Source organism: Vidua chalybeata, chromosome 9 (assembly GCF_026979565.1).
Source record: "Vidua chalybeata isolate OUT-0048 chromosome 9, bVidCha1 merged haplotype, whole genome shotgun sequence".
Classification (NCBI taxonomy): domain Eukaryota; kingdom Metazoa; phylum Chordata; class Aves; order Passeriformes; family Viduidae; genus Vidua; species Vidua chalybeata.
In genome coordinates, this window is record NC_071538.1 from 18,630,799 (window position 1) to 18,654,801 (window position 24,003).

At 40.7% G+C, this 24,003-nt stretch overlaps 2 protein-coding genes and 1 long non-coding RNA gene across 7 annotated transcripts in view; 2 read left to right on the plus strand and 1 right to left on the minus strand.

Annotated features, from left to right (window-relative positions):
• TTLL7 (tubulin tyrosine ligase like 7) overlaps window positions 1–5,384 on the minus strand; it is a 65,694-nt gene extending 60,310 nt beyond the window's left edge. For 3 of the 4 annotated variants that reach the window (XR_008432387.1, XM_053950724.1, XM_053950728.1), the window contains exon 1: window positions 5,097–5,384. The gene's annotated coding sequence lies outside the window, so the exon portion shown is untranslated. Of the gene's footprint in view, window positions 1–3,513; window positions 3,638–5,096 lie in introns of all 4 variants that reach the window. The other variant, XM_053950725.1, reaches the window with a different exon arrangement.
• LOC128792375 (uncharacterized) lies at window positions 5,274–18,040 on the plus strand. 2 transcript variants are annotated; one of them, XR_008432389.1, is made up of 4 exons: window positions 5,274–5,337; window positions 14,281–14,422; window positions 16,528–16,758; window positions 17,444–18,040. It is a non-coding gene; the product is annotated as an uncharacterized LOC128792375 (long non-coding RNA). The 2 variants fall into 2 exon arrangements; XR_008432388.1 differs by lacking the exon at window positions 17,444–18,040 and having other exon boundaries at window positions 16,528–16,918.
• Window positions 18,041–23,443: 5,403 nt separating this feature from the next.
• The window catches only part of PRKACB (protein kinase cAMP-activated catalytic subunit beta), a 67,454-nt gene continuing 66,894 nt past the window's right edge, over window positions 23,444–24,003 (plus strand). Inside the window, exon 1 of the mRNA XM_053950169.1 lies at window positions 23,444–23,551. Coding sequence (XP_053806144.1) covers window positions 23,506–23,551 — 46 coding nt within the window. The 5' untranslated portion in view covers window positions 23,444–23,505. The remainder of the gene's footprint in view (window positions 23,552–24,003) is intronic.

Sequence of the window (24,003 nt, forward strand, 5' to 3'; positions counted from 1 at the left end):
CCAAAACCAGCACGATATCCTACAAAGCTCCCAAGTCTATGAATTTGAAACAAGTTTGGCTTGAAACAGTACTGATTCCTGTATCCCCATGCTTTATTTTATTCACTGGATATCTCCTTTTCATCCTCAGAAACATTATTTTCAGCAAATGCTTCCATTTTTTAAGTGGCACAAAATGTACCAAACTCATGTTCTCAGATCATTCTTGCTCATTTTTAGAAAAAAAAAAAAAAAACCCTTTTTATTCAAATTAATGCCTAATTGTTAATGCTTACTAGTAATTTATAGTCTTTCAAAGACTTCAAGTTGACATAAAAAGTTAGGATAATATTATATCCCTGTAAAAAACCCCATGAAGTAAAATGTAATTCAAAGAGTAGATTTTTCTGGGTGAGTAAATTGCACATCTTTGAGATTTCTTTCACCAATAATTCACATGAAGTGTTTTTGCATGTTTCTCCCACCTTCCACAACACCAAGATAAGCTTGGAAGGATAAAACAGTATTACAAATTCACAGAAATTTCATGTTCAATGAAGGCTAAACACTTGACAACCACGCACAAAAGCACAGAAAGCACAGTCTTCTATCACATAGTTCTATTCTATATTTTTCAAGAGAAGTTCATTCTGTGCAAGCAGATAAGAGTGATTTCCCCATCAAATCACACAATATTCTGTCCTGTCAGTCCACTTGTTTTTTTTTTTTTTTGGTCGTAATCAGTATCAAGATCTTTGCCTCTTCACCTGCAACAATTCAGTATTAAGCATCTGATTTCATTTTCTCATGCTATACTCCAGTGCTTCCACTGCACCCTATAGGGATATAACTGTGTTGGTTTTCAAGTGCTAAAAATAAAACAAACACATGTCAACCCAAGGACAAAGTTGAAAGCAAACATACTTTAATGTAACCAAAGAAGAATATATTTAGAATTTTGCTACTAAGCAAGGATGGAAATAAACATGTCAACACATTGCTGTGTCTAACTGTGAAACCCACACCCTACTCAACTCTTTCTGCAGCATTTATTATATATGAAAAGTGGATTCAGTCTATCTTTCTTTCTTCTGAAGAGTGACTGTTAGTACTCTGTTACTACTGTTGGCCACAAAGGGCTCCTGAACTGCGGTGTAAAGCACTTCCATCCTTTTAGGCAGTTTTTCTATCAATTAACAGTAATGTAGCCATCTAAGGTGCATATTAAACTTCAATTTGGAATCCTTCCACAACCAAACACAAAAGTGGGAAGTAGCATGACACTCACTCCACTCCAGGAAGTGAAAAGTGATCCCTAAATCAGAATCTTTTCTTTTGTCTTTATTTCATTATTGCTGTTAATTTGGGCTCTCTGTAAAGCAGTACTATTCCTCTGTCCCCAGAAATGAATGTTCATAAAAACCCCATGTGATTATATTTTTTAATATTGCCTTTGAAACAATGTGGATCTATATTAAAACATTTTCAATTATTTGAACTTCAATTTTTAACAATGGGAAAACAAATAGTACAATTGTATACAGAGTTCTTCATTTTGGAGATCCTGTATTCTGATTAAAGCTGATATTGAAAGCAAGAACCATTATGTCTGCTTTACTCAACCTTTCAAAACACAACACCAAAATTTTATTCTAATGATAGAGCTTGTTTCCTGGCAAATGGAAATCAAGACAGAGCAAAAGTGTTGGTAAATGAGTATAAATTAATGTGATAGAATTGTAAAACTATGTTGTACAGCCATATGAACACTTCAGAGAGAAGGCAAGGAGGAAAACTGGGAAATGCTCTTAGCAAAATCTATTATTTAACCCCTACAGAACCTGTAGGTTCTTGCCTTCACTGCCATAAACAAGAGGATTCAGTAGACTGGGGCACTATGGAATCTTCTGGTGTGAAAGATTTGGGCTCCAAGGGGTTGCAACCCTAGAAAAGGAACATTTGCTCTAATGCCCACCAGGATCCAAGGCTGACTCCTTTAGAATGCCACCTTTTTTCTCATATATCCATTCAATTGTAAATTATTCTTTTACCCATCAGTGTAGTAGACGTCAACAAATTCCATTCTAAATTTAAAAATACATTCGTATTTTAAACATTAATGTTAAAAAGGTTCACTGGTTCTGGTAAACTTTCCAGTAAGCTCATAATGTCTGCAAAAGGAGTAGTTGCAAAGTATCATTCTGGCAGGACTTTAGGTAAGCATTAATGAAGCTCTAAAGGGCTCCTCGAGCTTAATAAGGGCCATTAGACTTCCATCAGCAGGATTCAAATGGCCCCAATTAACTTCTAGGTATGTAGAAAATAAAAATTAATCGAGGGTTAAGTGTTCTGAAGTTCATAAGGGAAAAACAAAATCCAGCTAATATGCTCCAATATGAATGCTGTGGTACCTGTGGTGAGATTTCTTAGCTTTGACAGTTTGTATGCACCTTTCCAAATAAAATTAACTCCCTCTTTTAGGCAAATCCAAACTATTCCTTTGCCACACAGATCATTGTAGAGTCACTGTGTCAACTATGGATGATGGAAATACCTCATCAAAAAGAAAAAGTCTGGCAAGCATCCATCTTTTTTGTCAGGGACTGATATGAGGCCTATAAAAAAAATTCAGTGTCTTCGTGATTTAGGATTGCCCAAAAAGCCACAACACTTCAAGGCAGTAATTTTCTGAAGATTTGTGGAAACATATAAAAGTGAGAAATTAGCATTGTTGGTTTCTACAAGATATCTTCACACTGATAAAATTGTAGCACAAAATTTAAAAAACATTAGTAACTCATATCAAAAAATTATCTTGCAACATGCTGCCATGTGCATTTTTTAAGACAGGATTTTTGCAAAAGTAGATGCAGGGTAGCTTGGAAGATGTTATCCATTTCTCTATTTCAGACATTAAAGTTTCATTTCAATTTCTTGTTTCCTAAGGATTTACATACTTAGATTAATGTGTTCTCAATTAGTATGAGACATCTGCAAATAGCTAGTAAATGTAAAAATACTCCTTAACACAACATTAAAATATAGGCAAGGAAAAATATGGGGAAAAAAAAAAGCACAGAACATTAGAAAATGTGGATGTTCAAGAAATTTGCCATATGTATCCTACAGAGACTTTTAAAATTTATAATAAATATCCACAGATGGAGATTCAAAATCAAGAAATCATACTTCAGTCATTCTTGATGTTGACAATTCAGAGTGAGCACATTCAGCAGTCAGCATCAGTCTGCCACATTTCACCTTCAAAATTCTATTTATGGCCTTCATAACCAACATACAGCATTAGAAACATCTTGGAGAAAAATTTAACTATACAGAAAACTGCAAGACGGCTTTGTGTCTAACTGCTTCTTGATCAATTAATCTTCTAGTTCTTCAGACTTGTCCACAACTAAATCTGTGCTGCCAATTTACCACTATCAGTTTTGGAAGAACATGGGAACAAATTTTATTTTGATTGCAAACCTGAGCTTCAGACTACTAAAATGACTGTTAGATTACTGGAATAATTACCTAATAACTGCTGACAGGCTTGATCTCCTGGCCTTTTCTAACACTCCCAAAGTGCTGGGTAGAACCCTTTGGAAATATGTGGAATGTATCCAAACCATCAGAAATCTAGAATAGGGGCATTTTTCTAAAGAAAAAAAAAATTTAAACCCAACAACTATTTTTCTATACTATCTTGCATAATATGGCAAATACCTGCAGGTAAAAACATATTTTGTCATTATAAAAGAAGTCACATATTCTGTAATAAATAGCTCATGTAGTTTTCTGAAGCTTTGTAACATTTTTCCTCCAGAGAATCTTGCTTCAGAAGTGATAGTTCCATATGTCATCACAGACATTATATTTACTCATCACACAGGAAAACCCCTGGCATAATACCTGCTTCTCTATTTTTGTTTGTTTGTTTGAACTATCATTAGTTCAAACAATAACACCTTATTTCAACTAAAAGCCCATCGCAGCACTTAAAACAGGAGTAAAAGCTTCTACAGATGTCAAGTCACTGTATATTTTGAGATATTCTGCAGTATTTGGAGGACAACCGATTCCCACAGAGAAAAGTACTTCTAATCATTCATGTGTGGAAAGAACCAGCATGATTTCTCTGAATATTATTTAGATAGGTACTAACACTCTGGTTAATTAATAGGGGATTTAAACAGAAAAGTATACTGAACTAGGGGTGGGTGGGATGTGGCGTTTGGTTGGTTTAGAGGGGGTTTAAGAAGGAATAAAATCTAATTTTGGTACTCAAACTGCAAATACGTAAGAAAGGCACAAAAGCGATCAATACTGAGACCTTAAGTCAGTTTCACAGAATTCAGCAGTACGTTCAAATTCCAGCATCAATGCATTTCCCTTTTGCTTACAATTATGTGTGGTTTCAGAAGCAGAAATTCAAAAAGATCCCACAGATTACGGGCTTCCAGCTAAGCACAGGAAGATATTTGACTTGCATCTCCAGAGATTTAACTTGTTCTACATTTCAGACTCCACTGGGTACCACTGCCGAAAGACGATCCCATTTTAACCTTAACTGGTTCTGAAGAGACCCGGCCCTACGTGCGATACGACCCGCACAGACGATGGGCTTCGCATGCAAAAACTGGGGGGGAGGGGGGCGAGAAGAGAAAATTAATACCTTTCATCCTGAAATGCCTCCTGGTTCCCTATTCCTCACACTGCGACACGCGCAGTCATCCTCCCTCCCTGAGCGAGGGCTGCCCGCTGCACTGAGGAAACTTCCCGCGGGGCCGCTGCCCGCGCTCCCGCCGCACCTGCCCGCGGCCCCGGGCGGGCAGCGCTGCTCCGTGTGCCCCGGGGCACCGGAGAAGCGGCGGGGCTGCCGGCACTTCCCCGCGCTCCCGCCCCGCAGCATCGCCCCGAGCCGGCGACAGATCCCGCTCCGGCAGCCCCGGTCGCCCCGCAGCCTCGCGGCCGGACACGGCTTCCCCTCCCCTTCGGCGATGCTGAATCACTGCGGGCCGCCGCTCCGCCGCCTCTCCCCGGGGGTGGCAGCCTGTCCCTCGCCACCGCAGGAGGAGGAGGTGTCGCGCCCCGCCGGCCCCTCACCCTGACCTCACCTGCCGGGGCGCGGGCGGGCGGTCCTGCAGCGCTCCGGTGCTCGCGGGCGGCGCGTGCTGCGCCTCACGGGCGGCGCGATCCCGGGCGGGGCGATCCCGGGCGGCAGCATCCGCGCCGGGCACGGGCGGGAGGAGGAGCGGGAGGTTACGGCGGGGAGCCGGGACAAACCATTCCTGCGAGGGGGCACCGCCGGCGGCCGGGCGGCCTGGCGGGGCGGGGAGCGCGGACCCTCCCACACAGGTACGTGCGAGGATCGCGGCCGAGGGGCGTCGGGCGGCGGCCGCGGAGCAGGGCGGGCGGCGCGGCGGCCGGGGGCAGCGCTGCCGGTCCGCCGGTGCCCCCCCCCCGCTCGCGGTGGAGCGGCCCGCGCTGTCTCGCCGCCCGAGGACGCGAGCGGACCCGGCGGCCACGCGGGCAGCGCCCGGGGCGGCCCGCGACCTCCGGGGGGAGCGAGGCGGGCCGCGCCGCCCTCAGGACCGACTACGGCCGTCTCCCTTCGGCCCCGCCGAGCCGCGGGACCCGGGGCCGGCTCCGGCTGCCGTCAAGTGCCTTAGGAGCCCTGCGGAGCGATCCCCGGCCACAGAGCCCCACGGGCGCCCCGAGCGTGCCCCGCGGTGAGGCGCAGGGAGCCTCCCCGAGCGCCCACGGCGCGTGGGGCCGGGGCGGGTGGAGGCGCCCGCGGGCCCGGAGCCGCCGGCGGTTCTCCGCGCACAGCCCGGCACCTGCCCGAGCCACCGATCCGTGCCCCCTGCCCACGGCTGCAAACAGGATTTTTTTTTCCTCTTCCCCTTTGGAACCGTAGCCAAATGTTTTCCTCCCGTGTGCACAACCGCTGTTTGCCACTCTGAACGAGCCATTTCGGGCTTTTCCTGAAATACTTCGCATCTTCACGTAAAGGCACGTGACCTAATCAGATAAATGCCATAAAGATTGAAAAAAATAGAGAAACGCTTGTAAAATAAAATTTTTCAGGAACTTATCAGAAGAATAAAAAGTTTCACAAAAAAAGAATACTTACAGAATAAATAATAAAACCCCAACTGAAATTTAGTCAATTATTTCAGTGGGTTATGAGGTATCCTCTGTGTTTATCAAGGTTAGGAGCCCAATTCACAAGCAGTGGAAGTCACCATGACATTTGATTTCGTCTGCATTATGTTTGCCATGGAACTAGCTGTAATCTTTTATTGTCTTCTGGTTTATTAATTAATCATCTTACTTTGTTCATACTATTACATTCTTACATCACACATTCCTCACTACTACATACCTTTAAAATCAATTCCAGTCTAGTCTTTCCTGCACAATCTTGCCTAAAATAAGGACTTCCATGAGAATGTCTACAACTACCCCTTTAAGGCAGTTAGAAATAAATATATTCAGTAGGCTTAGTTTCAAGTTTTCTATTTCTTGGTCAGAAAGAACTGAAACAAAGTTGATAATGTTAAATGAGAACAAAAATTTGATTGCAATTTGATCAGCATTAAGGTACTTTTTTTTTGCTCTATTATAACATCTTTCAAGGTAAACTGATACTTTAATAGGAACAGATTGCAGGCTTCTTGCAATTGCTAAAATGATTGTTAAGGACAGAAAAGCACATGAAAAATCCTTTCGGAAATCCTAGAGAGATATCAGACTGTTCTCTCATGTGTGGTATCAATTTGTAGCTTGTAAAGTTGAATTTACTTTTTACAGACATGGTAGTTTTCATTGGGTTGAATGACAGATTACATTGTGGTTCCTCCTGATATGCTGAATTCATTATTTATTTACCACTAAAACCTTTGTTGGGCTTGTCAAAAAAAACCAAAAAAAGCAGAGATATAATTTCTGGCCACAAACATGTAATCTGGTAGAAACTCCCATGCTCGTGTAGGTGTTTGTAGGAACAGGTCTAAATTTTAGTGACAGGAAACCCATGCTAAAGCAATGGGATTTAAGCTCGTCCCCATTATTCTCAGAGCTGTGCCAAAGCTCCTGATGTGCCAAGCTGTTCCAGGATGCTCCTGAGGAAAGGTTTGATTCTCCTTCCGTTAGTCATTTGGAATGCTGCCACTGAGTGCAGATGAAACCATTTAGAAGGCTGACATGCACTGCATGTTATCTCTGGGTCAAAGCTTGGGTTGGGCATACAGCAGCCCCTGCCTGCTTTGTTTTAGCGGTGTGTCCACATTCCATAGCCCAAACCAGGCCTCTCCACCCCAAGCAATGTGCACAGCTCTGCTGAGCAAAGTGCATTAGATCTTGGGAACAGCAGCAAACCACAAGCAGGAGTTTGTGATGAGAGATTGCACCCAGCTGTTGCTTTATGATTCACAGGCAAACCTGAAGTTTGAGAATACAGTTGTGGCCTGCTTGGCTCCTGGGAGGATTTTAGGATAAGCCTCCCCTTTCAGGTGCAGCTAATGCTTCCTCTTTTCAGAGGGCTGGTACCAATGGGTGCTGTTCTCAGCTGGGAAAGCACAACCCAGGACACATCTTCCCAGCAAAGGCCAGAGCCTCACAGCAGAAATGCTTTTTCTCCTCCCCATTCCTGGGGGCAGGAGGCATTAATCTCTTCCTGAACGTGCTTTTAGTTGTTGTTTCCCAGAAGCAGATCAGATTTACTCTTTTTAATGCGATCTGCATTCTGAATCACTCTGAGAGTAAATGGTACTCGCTACCTCCATGTTGAAACATTAGAGCTAACAAAATGTAGTAAGGAACCAAAGCAGGGTATTAAATACACAGATGCTTAATTAGGAGCATTAAATAGAATTATATTTTTAATTTTGAGCTAGTTTAAATATTGAATATTGATGCACTTGAGATCAGATGTGCCTAGATAATTATTGTAAGTAGAAATAGTAATAATATACATTTTACATGGCATGAAGATTATCTTATGAATGTCACAAATGAACAAACAGAAAAGACAGAAAGTGCTTTCTCAGAAATCTACATATTTCTATGAATTTTCTTAGTGTTTTCCAATTTTTTCCATGCAGAAGTTCTGGATTCCTTTATGAATTTTAATTGTTACAGTTGAAGAGTGGTGAGGGCAATCAGATCAGTTCTATCTTCGAGAGAAAGAATGATTTATTTGAACACAGTTCCTATTACATCAATCCTGTTATTATGAACATATTCCCTGAATAATTATGAGCACTGTAATGCTGTATATGTAATCCATCTCCAAGTCAGTAAATACAATGTCCTCAAATTACAAAGAGGGTAATTAAATTGTCTAAAGAACGCTGGTATTTGAACAAAGTCACAAAACAGACTTGGAAATGCAGACCTATTTCTCCTGCTCACTCAACCACCAGCTTACAGAGCTGCAGTAGGATGCTCAGTCTGATGTGGTCCAGAAAACTTGAAGTTGCATTTTACCTCTGCTGTTGAAACAGGCTCTATCCTTGTGCAACTGTGAGTACTCACAAATTCCAAAAAGGTCTTCAAAATATTAAATGTGACAATCATGAGGTTCAAAAGCTTTGAAAACAGAATCAGCATATAGATTTATAATAGGAATAAAATCTATGCCTATTAGCTAATAGCTATAAATAGTGTGTTTTTTTATATTTGCACAGCACTCAGAATATATTTACTAAGTAGATAATTACACTTTTCTAAACAAGTGCATTTTCCTACTTGCTATAGAGCCATGTCCAAACATAATCTGTGCTGTCATAAACCATCCATTTCCTAGTGTCAGCCTAGAAAACATTACCAATGAAGAAACAAGGTTCAGCTCAACTTCCATCCCTATACTTTATATTCCCTTAGGATTCTTGCTACAATACTTCTCAGGCCATACATAATTTTTGCTTCAAAAGGCAACACCCATTTCTTTTATAAGCCATCTGCTCAGCGTGTTAGCAAAATCCATGCAACAGCTTCCCAGCAGCACCAACACCTGCTAACAGGGGATGGTGTTTCAAGCAGATATTGCCAGTCTGTCACAGCTTCTTATCTCCTCTCTCTCTAATCTTCAGAGTACTGTCTGGGATTATCTCCTGGAAATCAAATGCCCAGCAAGATGGCTTGTTACTTTTTATGTATCAGCAAACATGTACTTGATTGAGTTCATTAGTGCTGTAAACATCTTTTATTATACAGATCAATGTGAATTTACAAGCTGTAGCAGTATGATATTGACATAATGTAGCATTTCATATTCAATAACTTTTTATAGTCCTCAACACTCCAAACACGCTCTGGGTGAAACTCAGTACTGATGTAAGCAGATACCATAACACCAAGGCTATCCATGGACTACAGTCAATTATCCTCAAGCTTAATGAGATTGCTTTGGTTCAGGCATGATTTTGAACAGCTTTAGGATAGGAGCGCTTCTACTTTTAACCACACAAAATATTATTTTGGAGCATCTGTATCTGTTTAGTAATCAAAGCTTGGAGGTTATTCTTCAAATATCTTCAAGTTTCCATCTGCTGTCTGCCTCTGTGTAAGAAAGGAAGTCCCAGAATTTCAGCAGTTTGGAGAAACATTTGCTTTTGTTGAGCAGCCATGAAGAAAAAATTGTTCTACTGCATGAAGGCTTAGGATCAAATGAGGCATAAGTTGAAGGAAAGTGGAAACTTACATTTGCTGGTCAACTAAGTTACTATGTTCATCCAGGAAATAAAACCAGTTTTTGTAAATATTCACAAACTGGGGCAAGTTCATATAATGTTACTAAATACTTATGCTATTGCTGGCATGCAGGCCCAGGTAGAAAGAGGTGTGTGAGCTGCTCCTTCTCTGCAGTTGGACATAGCAATGAAACCATTATTTTAAGCAATATGGTCAAATATGAGAAAAGTGGACATGAGACTTCCACCCCACCAAACGTGTGCTTTTTCCCATGCATGTCCTTTCACAGTGTAAAAGTTCTCAGTATCTGTTCAATCCTTACCTTACCAGGTATAAGTGGAAATTCATCCATACAGGTTTGTTGAAATCAGTGTGAAGTGATTGGCTCAGTACTTCAATGTATTGTAATGTGACAGCTATTGGGTGTTATATTACTATCACCATAACCATTTTTAAGATAATTGGTGTCTAAACTTTACAGCTTAAAGAAGCCCTACATCTTTTGAAGATGTTGATTCAATTGACAGAAAAGTCTGCATTTATTTGCATTATTATGGTCTCCTTATGCTTTTTTAATTAAATTTTGCCTGGGAGGAAAAGAAATCATTTTACATAAGATGCTAGAACTTGTTTGGATAGGGTAATGCACCTCCTAAACAAAACTTTTTTTCACTTGGCAATACCATATATAAGAGTTACTCTCCCAACGTTCCTAGCAGGTAAAAATGCTGCATTTCTATTAAAGCAATGGATACAGATTCAAATGTATTCCAAGGCCACTGGTTCAGTGTCACGTCAGGCAATGAATTTGTGCCTGTCAGATGAGTATATTGTCAAAAACCACCCAGGAGATAGTGATCTGGAATACACAAAAGGTTGAGAAAAATCTATTATCAGCATTTACCTGATTTACTTCCCACTTTATACACCACTTGAAATATGACCTCAGGAGCCCCTGGCTGAAGGAAATGCCCAACTCCACTCAGGTCCCATTGATATGCTCAATAGATTAGAGATAAAATTTAATAGATTATAATAGAGATAGATAGATAGATAGATAGATAGATAGATAGATAGATAGATAGATAGATAGATTATAATAGGTAATAGAGATATAATAGATCATAGATAATTTTTAGCACATTTAAAATTTATTCAGGTATGCCTTTCAATATTACTTGATATGAAGTAAGATTTTCAAACCCAACCAAGAATCACATCCTAAGGCACTGCCACAGTGACAAGGCAGATCCAAGGTCAGGCCAGGAAGTCAGTCAATAGACAAGGATAAGGTCCTGCAGTTACCAGGCAGATCCATAACAAAACCAGGCGTGAGTCCAAGCTGAGGAGCTGCCTGAGCCACAGCCACGTTGGGGCTGTACAGGTGAGCAGCACTCCTCCAGCGTAACTACAGCAAGAGCTGGGAACTCAGGGCCGACCTTAAATAGAGCTCCTGAGCCCATGGCTGTGGGCAGGTCCCAGTTGAGGCTTCTCAGCACCTTTAACACATACTAGTGCCCTCAATACCCTGACACAACAGGATTTAGAGGAACCTGGAATTTAATTTATTTATTTTATTTAATTTGAAATTCTGTGGTAGAGATGGTAGGACTTTTGTTTTTGTGTTATCTTTCCCAAGGAACTTTTGTACGGTATATCTCATATTAACTTAACCAAAATTTACTGGATAGGCATATGAAATTTAATTCAGAGTGTAGAAGGAACTTCCCTGTTCAGCAATAGAGTTTTGTTTGCCCTTTCAATCGAATATTACTTGCTAGTTACAACAGGAATTTCTGGTTCTAGAAAAGATAAACAACATAAGGGTTAACTTGCAGGATAACTAAAAATACTCTGACATAGGTAACATTTTCTACAGACAGAATAATATCTGTTTGCTCTTGTTTTGTGACATTTAGAGATTAAAAATTTGTCTCTATTGTGTAGCACTCACCAACAGGAACTATTAACAATGATTATAAAATAAACTGAAATGTGTGCAGTGAGGCCTTGTGGAAGCACACTATGAACTGAGAGAGAATGCAAATTTCCATGCACAAAATAACTCATATGTCAAAACCTGTTTTATCCCTCTTTAAGATAATGAGTGGGATGCAAATGTAGAACAAACAGCCCAATATTGACCTTCATGTCTTTAAAGCTCAGTGCTTCTGTTAAAAATAAGAATTTTGCCAGAAATGATCCAGAGCAGATAGTGCCAGATTATGGGTTTGCTACAATCCAAGTCCCATCCTACTCCTATGTCTGACTAAAAGTCTGCTGCAATCCAGTGAGTAGAAGAGAAAGAACATGTCACATTTTATAAAAAGTGCAGTGGACTCAGCAGCTCCATGAAGATTTGATAAGATTTTACCACTTAGAGGTCCAGCCACAGTAACAGAGGGTTAAAATTGTCATTCAATATAATTATTCTGCATTTTACCCTGTTTTGACTCAGGTATATTTTCTGATTACTTCGTTCTCATTTTAAAGACTATGTAGGACTTAAGTTTGTGTGAATTTGGATTAAATAAACAAGAATTGCTTTGTATTCCTTTTCCTCTTTCAGAAAAATGAAGGCAAGGATGAATTTCACAAGATTCAACCAAAAGTTCTAAATAACTTAATATTTTTGAGATCCAAGTAGCCTAATAAAGCCACTACTTCAGACTTTTTTCATCATTTAATTGTAAACTCAAAGATTTTACATATGAAATTATACAAATTGTTCCTAGCTAAAGTTTAAGAGGAGGATTTTTATATTGAGTACAAGTTATAAATCTATCATGTCAACACAAACTAAATGGAGATTTTAATCTTAAACATTAGAGATATAAAATGGAGTTAAAAGTTAATTAGTTGTTCATCTATGACCAAGTTCCCCTGTCTATATATCTCCCATGGACAGCAATTATTTTATGGACAGCAGGAGGGATATATAGGAATAACATAGTATTTTAAATCTGGAAAAGAAGTAATATAATAACTTTATATTACAACTTTCAACAATAACACACAGCAGTAATAATAATAATTTTCTGAAGCAACTTTATTGAAACACTACCAGGAGAGGACACATTTTAAAACATTACCTGGGGAAAAAAATGGGTTCTGAATTATCAGAGACACAGAACTGCCAGAATGTTTTCTTGTTTTGGGTTTGTTTTTTTTTTTTTCTAATTATTATTTATTCAGAAAACTGTGTAAGATAGAACGTGCTGTTTCATATCAGTAAGAAAAGCTTTGAAATGTTTATCAGCTAACCAATATTTGACCCATCTATTTATCATGTTTAATGGCAAAACATAGTGGAAATGGTAACTTTTTCACCTTTATTTGATTTTCACTATTACTTTTAATTGCTTTCTAAAATGAAAATTTTAAAAAAGGAAAAAGAAAGTAATATTATCAAAAAATATCATACTCTCAAAAAGGGTAAGTGGAGTTGTCACTTTTGTATAGTCAAAGTATTCTTTCTCATATTCTTCTTTCATTATGTATAAATATTTAATCAGTATATATTTATGTCACAACAGAAAGCAATATAGAAAATAGGAAAAAAACCTGCTGCCAGAAAACATGTTTATTTTTTCCATATATCACAAATTAAAACAGACTATAAGAGCATGAAGCATTCAAAAAGAAACGTGCAAAACAAGTCTGTGAAAAGATCTATGTCTGCTCATATAGGTAAGGCTACACTGGATCAGTCTGTCCCCAGATGACCTCGTTTTTCCTCAAGGTCTCCAGCTTTCTGAAGACCACACGTTGTTCCACTGATGTTTACAGGGGTTGTCTAGGCAACCAGATAAAACAGAGATTTAAAGGGGCCTGCCCTGTCTGTGCTGTGGGCTCCAAACTCACATCAAGGAAAGAAACCCTGCCTGTGGGGAATCACAGCCTGGGGCAGGAGAATCCTCCAAATTGTAGCCAATTCTTTTGTACAACTGCTTGTTGTAGCAAAGAAACAAAAGACTTCTACAATTAGACTTTACATAGACATGGTGCATTTTGATTCAGACTATGGATTGTAATTTTTTTACTATAATAGATAATATTAACATAATTTGCATTTCCTTATGATCTCACTGGATTTTTATGTCCAAGAAGTAACAGTGACAACATTACTGAGTGACTATGATTAATTATTTCAATTATGGTAGAAAACAGAGAGAGACCCCATTCAAAATTAGTCCCCCATTGTGATGCAGCTGTACAAACATGTATTAAAAGAGTGTGTCTGGACCAGAAGTCTGCAAATTACTCCTCTCAGAGTCATCAGGGAAAAGACAGCAGCACACATGGAGTACACACAGGCAGGGATGAACCTGGACAGTGTGTGTATTGCCAAGATTGTAACAAAATCACAGTTTCTCCTAATTAAAGCAACACTTTTTCTCTCCAAATGAGATAGGTTACCATCTCCCATTATCTTTCTTAAAAGACTATATTGCATATTTTCCTGTTGCATGAGGCAAGTTCTACAATTCTTCCATAATTATTTAATTTGTTCTCCTCTCTCCTGCACATATATGTGCTCCAATTCTCCCAGCCTCCTTTTCTTCTCTCTACCATTTTCAAATATTCTCTTCTGTCCTACAGCCCAGCCTTTCTCTTCCCTCCTTCTTTGAAATCCCAGCTGCCATGAAAATCCTGCTCTCCAACACCACTGAAACTTTCAGAAGCCTTTTACTTCTAACTGTATAACCCTAGAATTTCTGGATGAAAAAGCCCTCTATAAATGGTAAGTATTGGTATTGATTGTTATTAATATTTGCATGTTAAAGGATTCATATATAAACCATTTAGCTCCCCCTTCAAACAGACAATACATTGAAAAAATATTCCTTCCTTGTCATCCAGGGGGAAATGAATTTTAACTGAAAGAGAGCAATTGCAACCTGGATTTAACATTTCTAAGAAATTACACGAATCAGTTATTTTCCCAAGAATAATTTCTAACATGTCTTTCGTGCCTATTTAATATACTATCCTATGCTAACTTTGAGGACTGGATATGGCCAATTATACTCTTGTCTGTTCAATAAATTGATGCAATGTTATTGCAGAAAAGAAAAAGAGGATGAAAGAGAAATATATCCTTCAGATAGCTTTTGAAGAGTAACAGGCACAAAACTAGAAAACACACCCTGGTCCAGTGTTGCAGGTAACATCCTGATGTCACTGATGGCAAAACATATTTTGAGTATGAAGAAATCAAGACTTCATTTGAGACTTCAGAAAAATAGTTTCTCATCAGCAATGGCTTTTATGGCCTTTGCCCCTGCTGGGGTGTGCTCAGGGGATCAGAAACCTGGTTTGTCTTCTCAGTAATGATGAGGAAAGGCCCTGACTCATTTAAACGTGCCTTCATTTTTGTTCAACACTATCAGTGAACATTAATATCTAACAGACCAAATATTTGGAGGAGGCAAGGGATGCCAAACACCACCAAACTGTGCAGCTGAATTCCACTGGTTTTGTGAACTCTTACAAAATAACAGTTCTGGTAGTAAATCTACAGTACAGCAAAGGGAAAGACCAAGTAAATGGAATAGGGTGGCAAACAAAACAAATGGAGGCCAAAAGAGATAGGAAAGAGGGAAAAGCAAAGTGTGAAACTAAAGGCATATAAAGCCTTTGGAGGATAGAAAAGAACATTTTTTGGGAGGAATAGAAATACAATTTCTTTTAGCAGTATAAAAAAATTAAAACTAGGAGGGACAAAAAATATCTGATTAAATCACAGAATAATTTTTACTGTGATAAAGTAGATAGATGGAAAGATTTCTGAGGAGAAATATCAAAGGATAAGCTTTGATATCTAGCTACTTCAAGTGATCTACACATATAATGCCATCACCTCTGAGTTAAAATATTGCACTGAGCATAAGAAATAAATGCAGATGTTATCCCCAAGAGAGTCAGATTTCTATACATCCTCTGTAAGAGACCTTGATTGATTCATTTTACCTGAAATTGTTTGAAAGGAATTACAGCATTGGAAATGAGAAATGCTTGAGGATAATTTTTATATGTAGACACATATTGGCTAATATATTAATTGGGGATGCATCTGCTTTTTGCACAAAAAGAATGGAGTTCTCTTCTTGTAAATGTGATGGTTAAAATCAAAATACTTAATACCAATTTAAAAGCCCTGTCTGTCGCATTCATGTGCAAAAACTGTACTGCACATGGTTAGCATCTTTTAAAAGGGATTTAAAAAATAAAAGCTTCACTGGAAGCATTAGTTTTATTTCAGATATTATTAGAAAATTACCTCTATATTTCAGATGTGAAACTGAGTTTATAGAAAATCTGGCTTGGACTAAATGCAAATAGAAGTCAAAGTTCTCTGTTTCATGAGATTAAAACAATGCTTGAAAACACTCAACTTCTCTTTCTTGGTGAATCAGCCATACATCTATCAAATATACAGAACATCTACTGGTATCAAAGTATAGTCTGACAATGGCTTCTCAGGCTCTGAAGTTGTGGGGAAAAAGCTTTTACACTGACATTTGCATTACAACCACTTGAAATAACCACTTCTTCTTTGTGCTAACGAGAATTAATAAGTTCTTCTTGGCATGCACTATAGATATTTCTCCTTTTAGTTTTGTGAGTCAAAGACAAACAAAAAGAAATCCAAAAATAGTAAATAAACTTTTAATCTGGTTTTTGGCTGCTTTTTTTTTTTTTTTTTCATATGGAAAGTGGCTTTTACTCTTTTTTTCTTGCATGGATTTTTTTTCAATAGATTCACCCCATGAATATGATACTATTATTGGTTTTGCTTATTATTTCCTCTAATGAAAGGCTACTGGTCTAATATTCTTATATCAGTTCAGCTTCTTGGCTTCCAAATGTAAGGAAAAAGCACTGCAGACACCTGACTGAAGAATCTGCTGAAACCCTCTGAGCCTGGAATGACCACTCATTCATGGCACTAGCAATATAAAAAAAATTTTAAAAAGACACTGAGAAGAAATTAAAGCATTTAAAGGCTCAAACTCTGGAAATAGCAGAAACTACTGGAAAAGAAGGCAAGAACACTTCAGTGTACATCTGGAAACAGTAAGTGTTATTTAAAAGCAAGTCTATCAGAAGGTTTTCCTTCTGAAAATAGCAAGTGCTGATGCATTTGGCATATTTAACACTTCTGAGCAATCCAAGAAAAGGAGGATATTCATGAAGCTGGTACAAAAAATGAGGAGTATTACATTCTAAATAAAAATGAAGCATATTAAAGTTATATGCTTTGGTCCTGAATGTTTAAAAGTGTATTTTACTTTATAAGGTTGGGATGACAAGGTTCTGTTATATTTACTATATAAGATTGGGGTGCTAGAAGTGTACAATAAAGTGTGACATTACCCAGCCATAGGGTAAGATCTATTGAAGATTTCTAGATTTAAAAAAATAAATTTAAAACCCTTCGAACTTTAAAAAGCCACTGGTTTTCAACAGAAAGTGGAGCAAATAATAGAAATAGACTCCTGGGAGAGGCAGACTCCAGATGAGGCAATTTAGAATCTGCCAGAAAACTAGTACTTGAATAAGTGTTGGACTGGACTCTACCTGTTGTACTGGACAGTTTGGAATCTTAGATATTACCAAGGGTTGAAAATACCATAAGACAAAGATATCAGAGGCAGAAAAACACCCAAAGCTGGAATTCCTGAGCAAGGAATAACAACACAAATAAAACAGATGGAAGACTCTGAACATTAAGCAAAACCTTGTATTTATTTGTCTTCAGGTGCCAGGGGTCTGAACCATGAAGAAACTGCATGTTGCTGCCTTGGATGACTGTTTTCTGTAGAATAAAAACACTTGCAGCAAAAGATGACGTATGCAGAAGAAATAATAAACATAAGAACAAGTGGGACATATTACATTAGGCATATATGCACAGCTCCTAGCATTTCTAGGAACTGTGCTGTAACTCTGAGATAAAAACAACAGGTTGTAGAAATATAAAGGGGTAAAAATACAGATTTATGCAATTCATTTTTTTTCTATTTTAAAAATGTGCTTCTAGAAATTAAAAAAAAAACCAGGAAAACCATCTTAGACTTTCTTATTTTCATCTTTCTTATTTTTAGATGGCACTACTAAAGATATTACAGCAGAAGAGCTGATTATGCATTAAGAACTTTTTTAGCTAGACTTCTTTAACCAATACTTCTTTAACCAATATGTGACAGAGAGACACAATTTACAGGACATACATTTGAGCAGAATACAGTGAAACCTAGATTTAGGTGTGAGACTACTAGTTCCTCATCATTCCTCACTTATTGGGTGCAGAGTATGTAGGAAAGCTTGCTGAACTCTTAGAACTTTCCCCACTAGAATTAAAATGACCTTCAGATAACCTAGCATATTTCACTTCCAAAGTGAGTTAGGCTAAACTAAATTAAGGTCATTTTTAATTCTGAGGAAAAATAGATACTGAGGCATTTAATATAGCTTAGACTACTTTAAATTAACAGTTGTAATTAACTTGGAGATCTCTGTAGTAAAGACCTAAAAAGATAAATTTAAAACACCACTGTTTTTGTTTTTTGTTTTTAATCTTCTTAATTCTGTAGAAGGTGATTCAGAGTCTTAATATACAATAAGAACAAACGGTATAATATTGATCACCGCTCAATTATGGTAAACATGCAAGTAACTAAGTAAGCTACCCTGAAAGTGGCTTACTATATAGTTTTTAAACAGCTATGCATTTTTAATAACTTTGACTATACAAGTAGTGTTTCTATTCAAATCTGTAGGAGTAAACTAGAATCAAATATCAAACAAGTATACCATCAACTCTGACTTACATTTCATTCCTGCTATAGTTCATGTGCAGCAGTACAAATATGTTGCTTAAGTACTAAAAATACAAGAAAAAGAAGTGATTTTTTTTGTTTGCTTTCCTCTACTCAATATGTACAAAATCAACTTATACAGAATAATCTGCAGAACAATTATAAGCAACTGAAAAAAAAGTGCTGCATGGCTGATAGCAAGAGACTACACCCACTGCCAAATGATCATAAGAGATAAAGGCCAAGAACTGAGCAGCTGGACTTGCCCATTAAGGCAGTCTGTAGCTTATCTCTGAAAAAAACATGTCTGTTCTGCAGGACATTGACCTCAACACAGAACCTGTCACCTCCTGTGATGAATTAATATGTAGCCACTATCCATAAAAAATTTGATCGAATGCTCTCTTGTAGGGGGTAATACTGACAGCAAAAGCATAGGGGCTGTTTTGTTAAATTAGGTCTAAAACATCAGAAGAAAACCCCTACCTTGCAGCTTTATGGCTCTTGAGAGGCTTGTGGTGAACTGTAGTTAAAAATCAACAAGGGAATATATAAACTCATTTTTTCTATGTTTACATGGGGTTTTTTTTGACCAGTGGTTATCTTAGGAAATATTTGGGAAACATCTAATGCCAAGAAAGAGAGGGTGGCAGTGGTGAAGTATTGGCTGCTGGTGTAAACTTCCTTTGAAGCTTTTTGCTTCAAGTCTGCCTAGTCACACTGAAGGGAGCCCAAGTTGCCCTTGGACCTTAAGACTCCTTCCAAACAAAAATGTCCCTCAAAATTCTAACATCCATGGTGTGCCAAACACTTTCCTGAAGCTCCAGATTCCTTTTGGATTCACAGTTGAAGAGCATCAGAGAACATTTTTCAGGACATCTGGCAGAGCAAGTTCTCAGCCAAGTTGCTTTAGTTTCATAGTGGATTCAGGGGCTGGCAATCTCAGATATTGTAGAAACATGATGTAAGTCCTTTCACTTCTCTCTGAGGGGGTGGGTCCTCAACTGGAATGAAGGATTAAGCCTTCCCTGCAGAAGGATGTAGTTTATTGCTGTCTGTATAGCCAGTATAGGGAGCAGGGGAAATTGCTGTACTCCTGCTTTCATCCTTTCCCTCAGCACATCTACATGACATAATTGATATATTCTTGGCAGGTCTGAAATTATGCTGCAGTGATGAATATTCCTGTTTCTGGGTCAGAAGCTGTAAAATTTGGAAAATATCTTCCATATTCACAAAGAAATACATATGCTTCTTGGCACGTTAGCAACCTGCTAGAAAAGCATCCCACACTGGCAGAACAGGGGTTAGCTGAGAGCAGGAAATGTGCCAGTAGCCTGGAACAACCCAAAAGGAAAACAAGGAGTTAAATGCCAAATATATCATTCTGTTTAGAAGAGAAAAGGAGGCTGCCAGGGATATTCAAAGATGAAGGAATGTGGGATTTTGGGAAGAGCAGTCTAATTTGGTATTCAAGCCCCACTGTTTACAAGCACTGCTGCAATGGTAAGGCAGGCTGGCCACAGAAAGAGAACCCCAGCTAAGGCAGGTACATAGTCATAAGGCAAGCAGAGCCTACACCCTCAGGCTAAGGATGATCAGTAGGGATGGGCTGAACCATCAGTCTGTGTTTGCCAACCCCTTGCAATGCAGGCACACCTCAAATTCGAGAGAAGAAAATGAAGATGCGTAATGATTTAAATTTAGTGACTTGTTTCAAATCTGCATTGAAAACAACTGCTGTAGTTGCTACAGAAATGCCATTATCTCATCTAGAAATCAGAATGATTATGGAGTGAAAGGATATGTGGCTCCAGAAGTAATTACTATATGAACAGGTGATTTCTCCTAAAAACACCAGAGTGTCTTTAATCTAGAAGAAATTTATGGTTTTTTGTCCTGAAATGACCCTCTCATTTTTAGTTCAAAGTTTATGTAGGGTACAATATGTGAGTTTCATGAGGGAACTATACATCTGATACAGAGCTTTAGGCTTTATCAGAGTGAAGGACTGGTCTTGCTAGGATAATCCTAACTGATAGTTCCCAATGAATACATAAAAAAATAGATGAAAACCCACTGAGAGTCATTGAAACAACATCATCAAATCACATACAGTTCTAAAACTGCTCAATTGACTTTCTTTGAGTATATTTTTTTTAAATCTCATATAGGTCAGCAAAACAAATGAAATTTTAATTTTCAGATTGGGCCTTTAGTGAAATATATTAACAGACACAAACAGAACATTTTTCATATTTGCATTACTTTATTTTTTAACCAATTGTGTTGAAAGAAAGGCAAACTACTTGTTAATAAGCAGTGATATGAGGCATTTCAGCATAAAAGGATTTTATATAAGAAAATTAAGGAAACTAAAGATTAGGGCTGGAATAATAGTTGACAGTCTGAATGCTAAGTGATTGTATACACATAATATCTAAAATCATCGGTATGTTTTGCGATTAATCAATTACTATTAACTTGTTAATGTAGTATAAGATGTGTGAGCAGTGAGAATGTGAATACAAATATCTAGCCCTAACTCTTTATTTCTGTTATCTTTGCCTACAGGTGTAATGCTAGAACCATGGATGTGGTTAATTTAATACTTCACAGCACTGTTGAATTATATTTGTTAGGTTTCTGATAAAGAGAGTGTTTGGGTAAAAACATTTATGCAAATCCATCAGTGCTGCATGTGCATTAAGAGCATGTGGTTATTTGAGAACCAGTGTCAGTGCATTGCTGCACACACACACACACACACATATATATATGGTCTGGACATGTATATGTAGGATTTTGCTGGAGTACATGCAATGACCAGCTGATCCTTGTCCACCAAGACCTAAAGGGCAGTAATGTCTATTGAACCTTGGTGGATTCCCACGTATGCAGCCTTTGCAGCATAATTTGCTAGTGAAGGGATGCACTGTAACACCAGGAATATGCTAAAGATGCTGCAGCAAATCTCATTTGTTAGCGATGCCACTGCTGTCTTCTCAAGGATATCAAAATGCCTGTCAGCACCTGGATGAAAATCAGCTGACTCAGACTCAATCTGGCCAAAATGAAAATTATGATGGCTGGAACAGGGAAAACATTTTAAACTGGGATAAAATCTTTATCTGAGACATAATTTTCAGATTTTTTTAAAATACTACAGCACCTCAGAGTGTTGTCATTGTATGAATGATCGAGACGACAGATGGCAAAAGTACCCTCTCCTCTTCCCATGCTTAAGTTCTCCTCCTGGTGCAGAACTGGCCATTGCAATCTACATGCCATTCCTCAGCAGAGTGAATTACTGATAACTCACTGAACCTCTTTTTTAGTGCATAAAGAATGTACAGACTCCAGCTTTGGCAAAATGAAACAGCTCTCTTCAATCATAGCTGCTTCACTGCCCTCAATGGTTTGCAGGTTATTTCCTCATGATGCTTGAATCTTGTTTCTATCTTCAAAACAATAGAGACCTGGTTTCCTCAGAGACAGCTTCTTTAATCATAGAAACATAGGTACTCCCCTGAAGTAAGCAGTATCACACACATCAGGATAATGCAAGGGAAAAGGTGAAGAAAATCAGGAGAAAGTCCCTTAAACTGAAAAGTTCATTGATCACAACCTACAAAACATCAAGATAATTCAGGTAAGTGTTCCTAAAACTTTGCAGCTATATAATCCAAGCAGCTTGTACAGCTGTCAAGGCAGACCACACTCTGGCTAGATCTGCCCAGTGTTCCCATATACTGTACTCCACTGCACAGGCTCAGGAAACTGGAAATTTCCTAGAAGTATCTACTTTAGTGTGCATTAGTGTATATGTATAAAACCCTGAATTTTAATAAGGTAATTCAGTATTAGGCTGTGATAGCATGTGCTTCACCAGCAAGCAGCCCACAGTGCTGGGAGAGGATTTTGATAACCCCAGTGAAGGATGGTAGCCAGAACAATTCCTGCAGCCTTGGAGAAAGAATGCTGCCAGAAGAGGCTGGGTATCACATACATTGTCCTGGCAGAATATATGCAGTTTGTGATCCATAAGATTAGCACTTCTGCTCTCCACTCTCTCCACTTTAAAGCACATAAAATAGAGCTTTTTTTTGATAAGCATTTCCTTCCAGAGCTAAAACACTCAAAGCGTTTCACATGATAAATATATAAAGAGAGCTATCATCAACTTGAAAGTCACAATACCGCTTGAAAATGTGTAGCTGTAGCTATTTATGATGGGTGGCAGCAAAAGGGGGGGAGGAAAAAAAAACTCTTTCCTGGCAGCCCGCTTACTTTCTACGTTTTTTTTTTTTTTTCCCTATAGTCTAGTGAGCCGTGTAAAAACAGTCACTGAACAGGCGGCAAGTGCGAGTTTCCTCCCGTCGGCCGCCGGGGTGCAGGCCCGGGCGGGTGTCCTCGGGGATGCTCAGGGGCGCGAGGCGGGCGCAGCCGCAGGGCCGCGGCCCGCGCGGCCTCCCGGGGTCACCTTGGGCAGAGCGGCCTCGCCCCCGCTTCGGCCGCTGCCCCGCGGGCGGGCCGGGCCTGCCCTGCGGCAGCGGGGGCGCTCCGGGGCCGCCGCCCGCCAGGCCGGGGATGCGGAGCGTGCCGAGACCCCGCGGGCGTCGGCCGCGGGCACCCACCGCCCCCGCCCCCACAGCGGCTCCCGGGCGGGGGGCGCCGCCCGGGGCTCCCGCTGCCCCTGCCCCGGGCCAGCCCCCGCCCGAGGCGGCGGCAGCGGCCCGGCCGTGGTCGGCTGCGCCCCCGCGGGCGGCGCAGCGGGAGGAGGCGCCGCCCCGGCCGTCATTTCCGCCGAGTGCGGGGCGGGGGAGGGGGCAGAGCGCTCGCCTCCTCCTCCGCGGCGGCCGGAGACACAGAGACCCAGAGCGGGGCCAGGGCAGCTCCGCCGCCGCTGCCGCCGCCGCGCCCGCGGGCCGCGCCGCCCCGCCAGCCGAGCCCGGCCCGGCCCCCGCCCGGCATCCCTCCCGCCCCCCGCCCCGGCCCGGCCATGGGGAACGCAGCCACCGCCAAGAAGGGCAACGAGATCGAGAGCGGTGAGTGAGGGGGACGCGCCGCCGCCGCCTCCGCCCGGCTCCGCTCCCGGAGGAGGACTCGGGGCCGGGCCTGGCGCGCCCGCCCCGCGTCGCCGCCGCCGCAGGCCCCGCGGCCTCGGGCCGAGCCCCCCGCCCCTACAGGCCCGGCCGCGGCCTGCGCGGCGCCGCGGGGAGTCCGCCCGACCCCGGCCCCGCCGCGGGGCTCAGCGGGCTCTCGGGAAACCAGCGGGACAAACCCGCCCGCGGCCGCCGGGCCGAGGCCGCCGCCGGGCCGCGCGTGCGGCTGTCCCGCAGCAGGTGTCCGTCCCCGGTGGAGGAGGAGCCGGCGGCGGGGCCGCGGTGTCGGCGGGCAGGTGTCGGCGCCTCCGCCAGCCTTCATCCTCGCCCCGGCCCGCTCGCTTTCCCCACCCCCGAACACACCCTGCCGGCGGGGGAGGCCGTCCGCCCGCCGC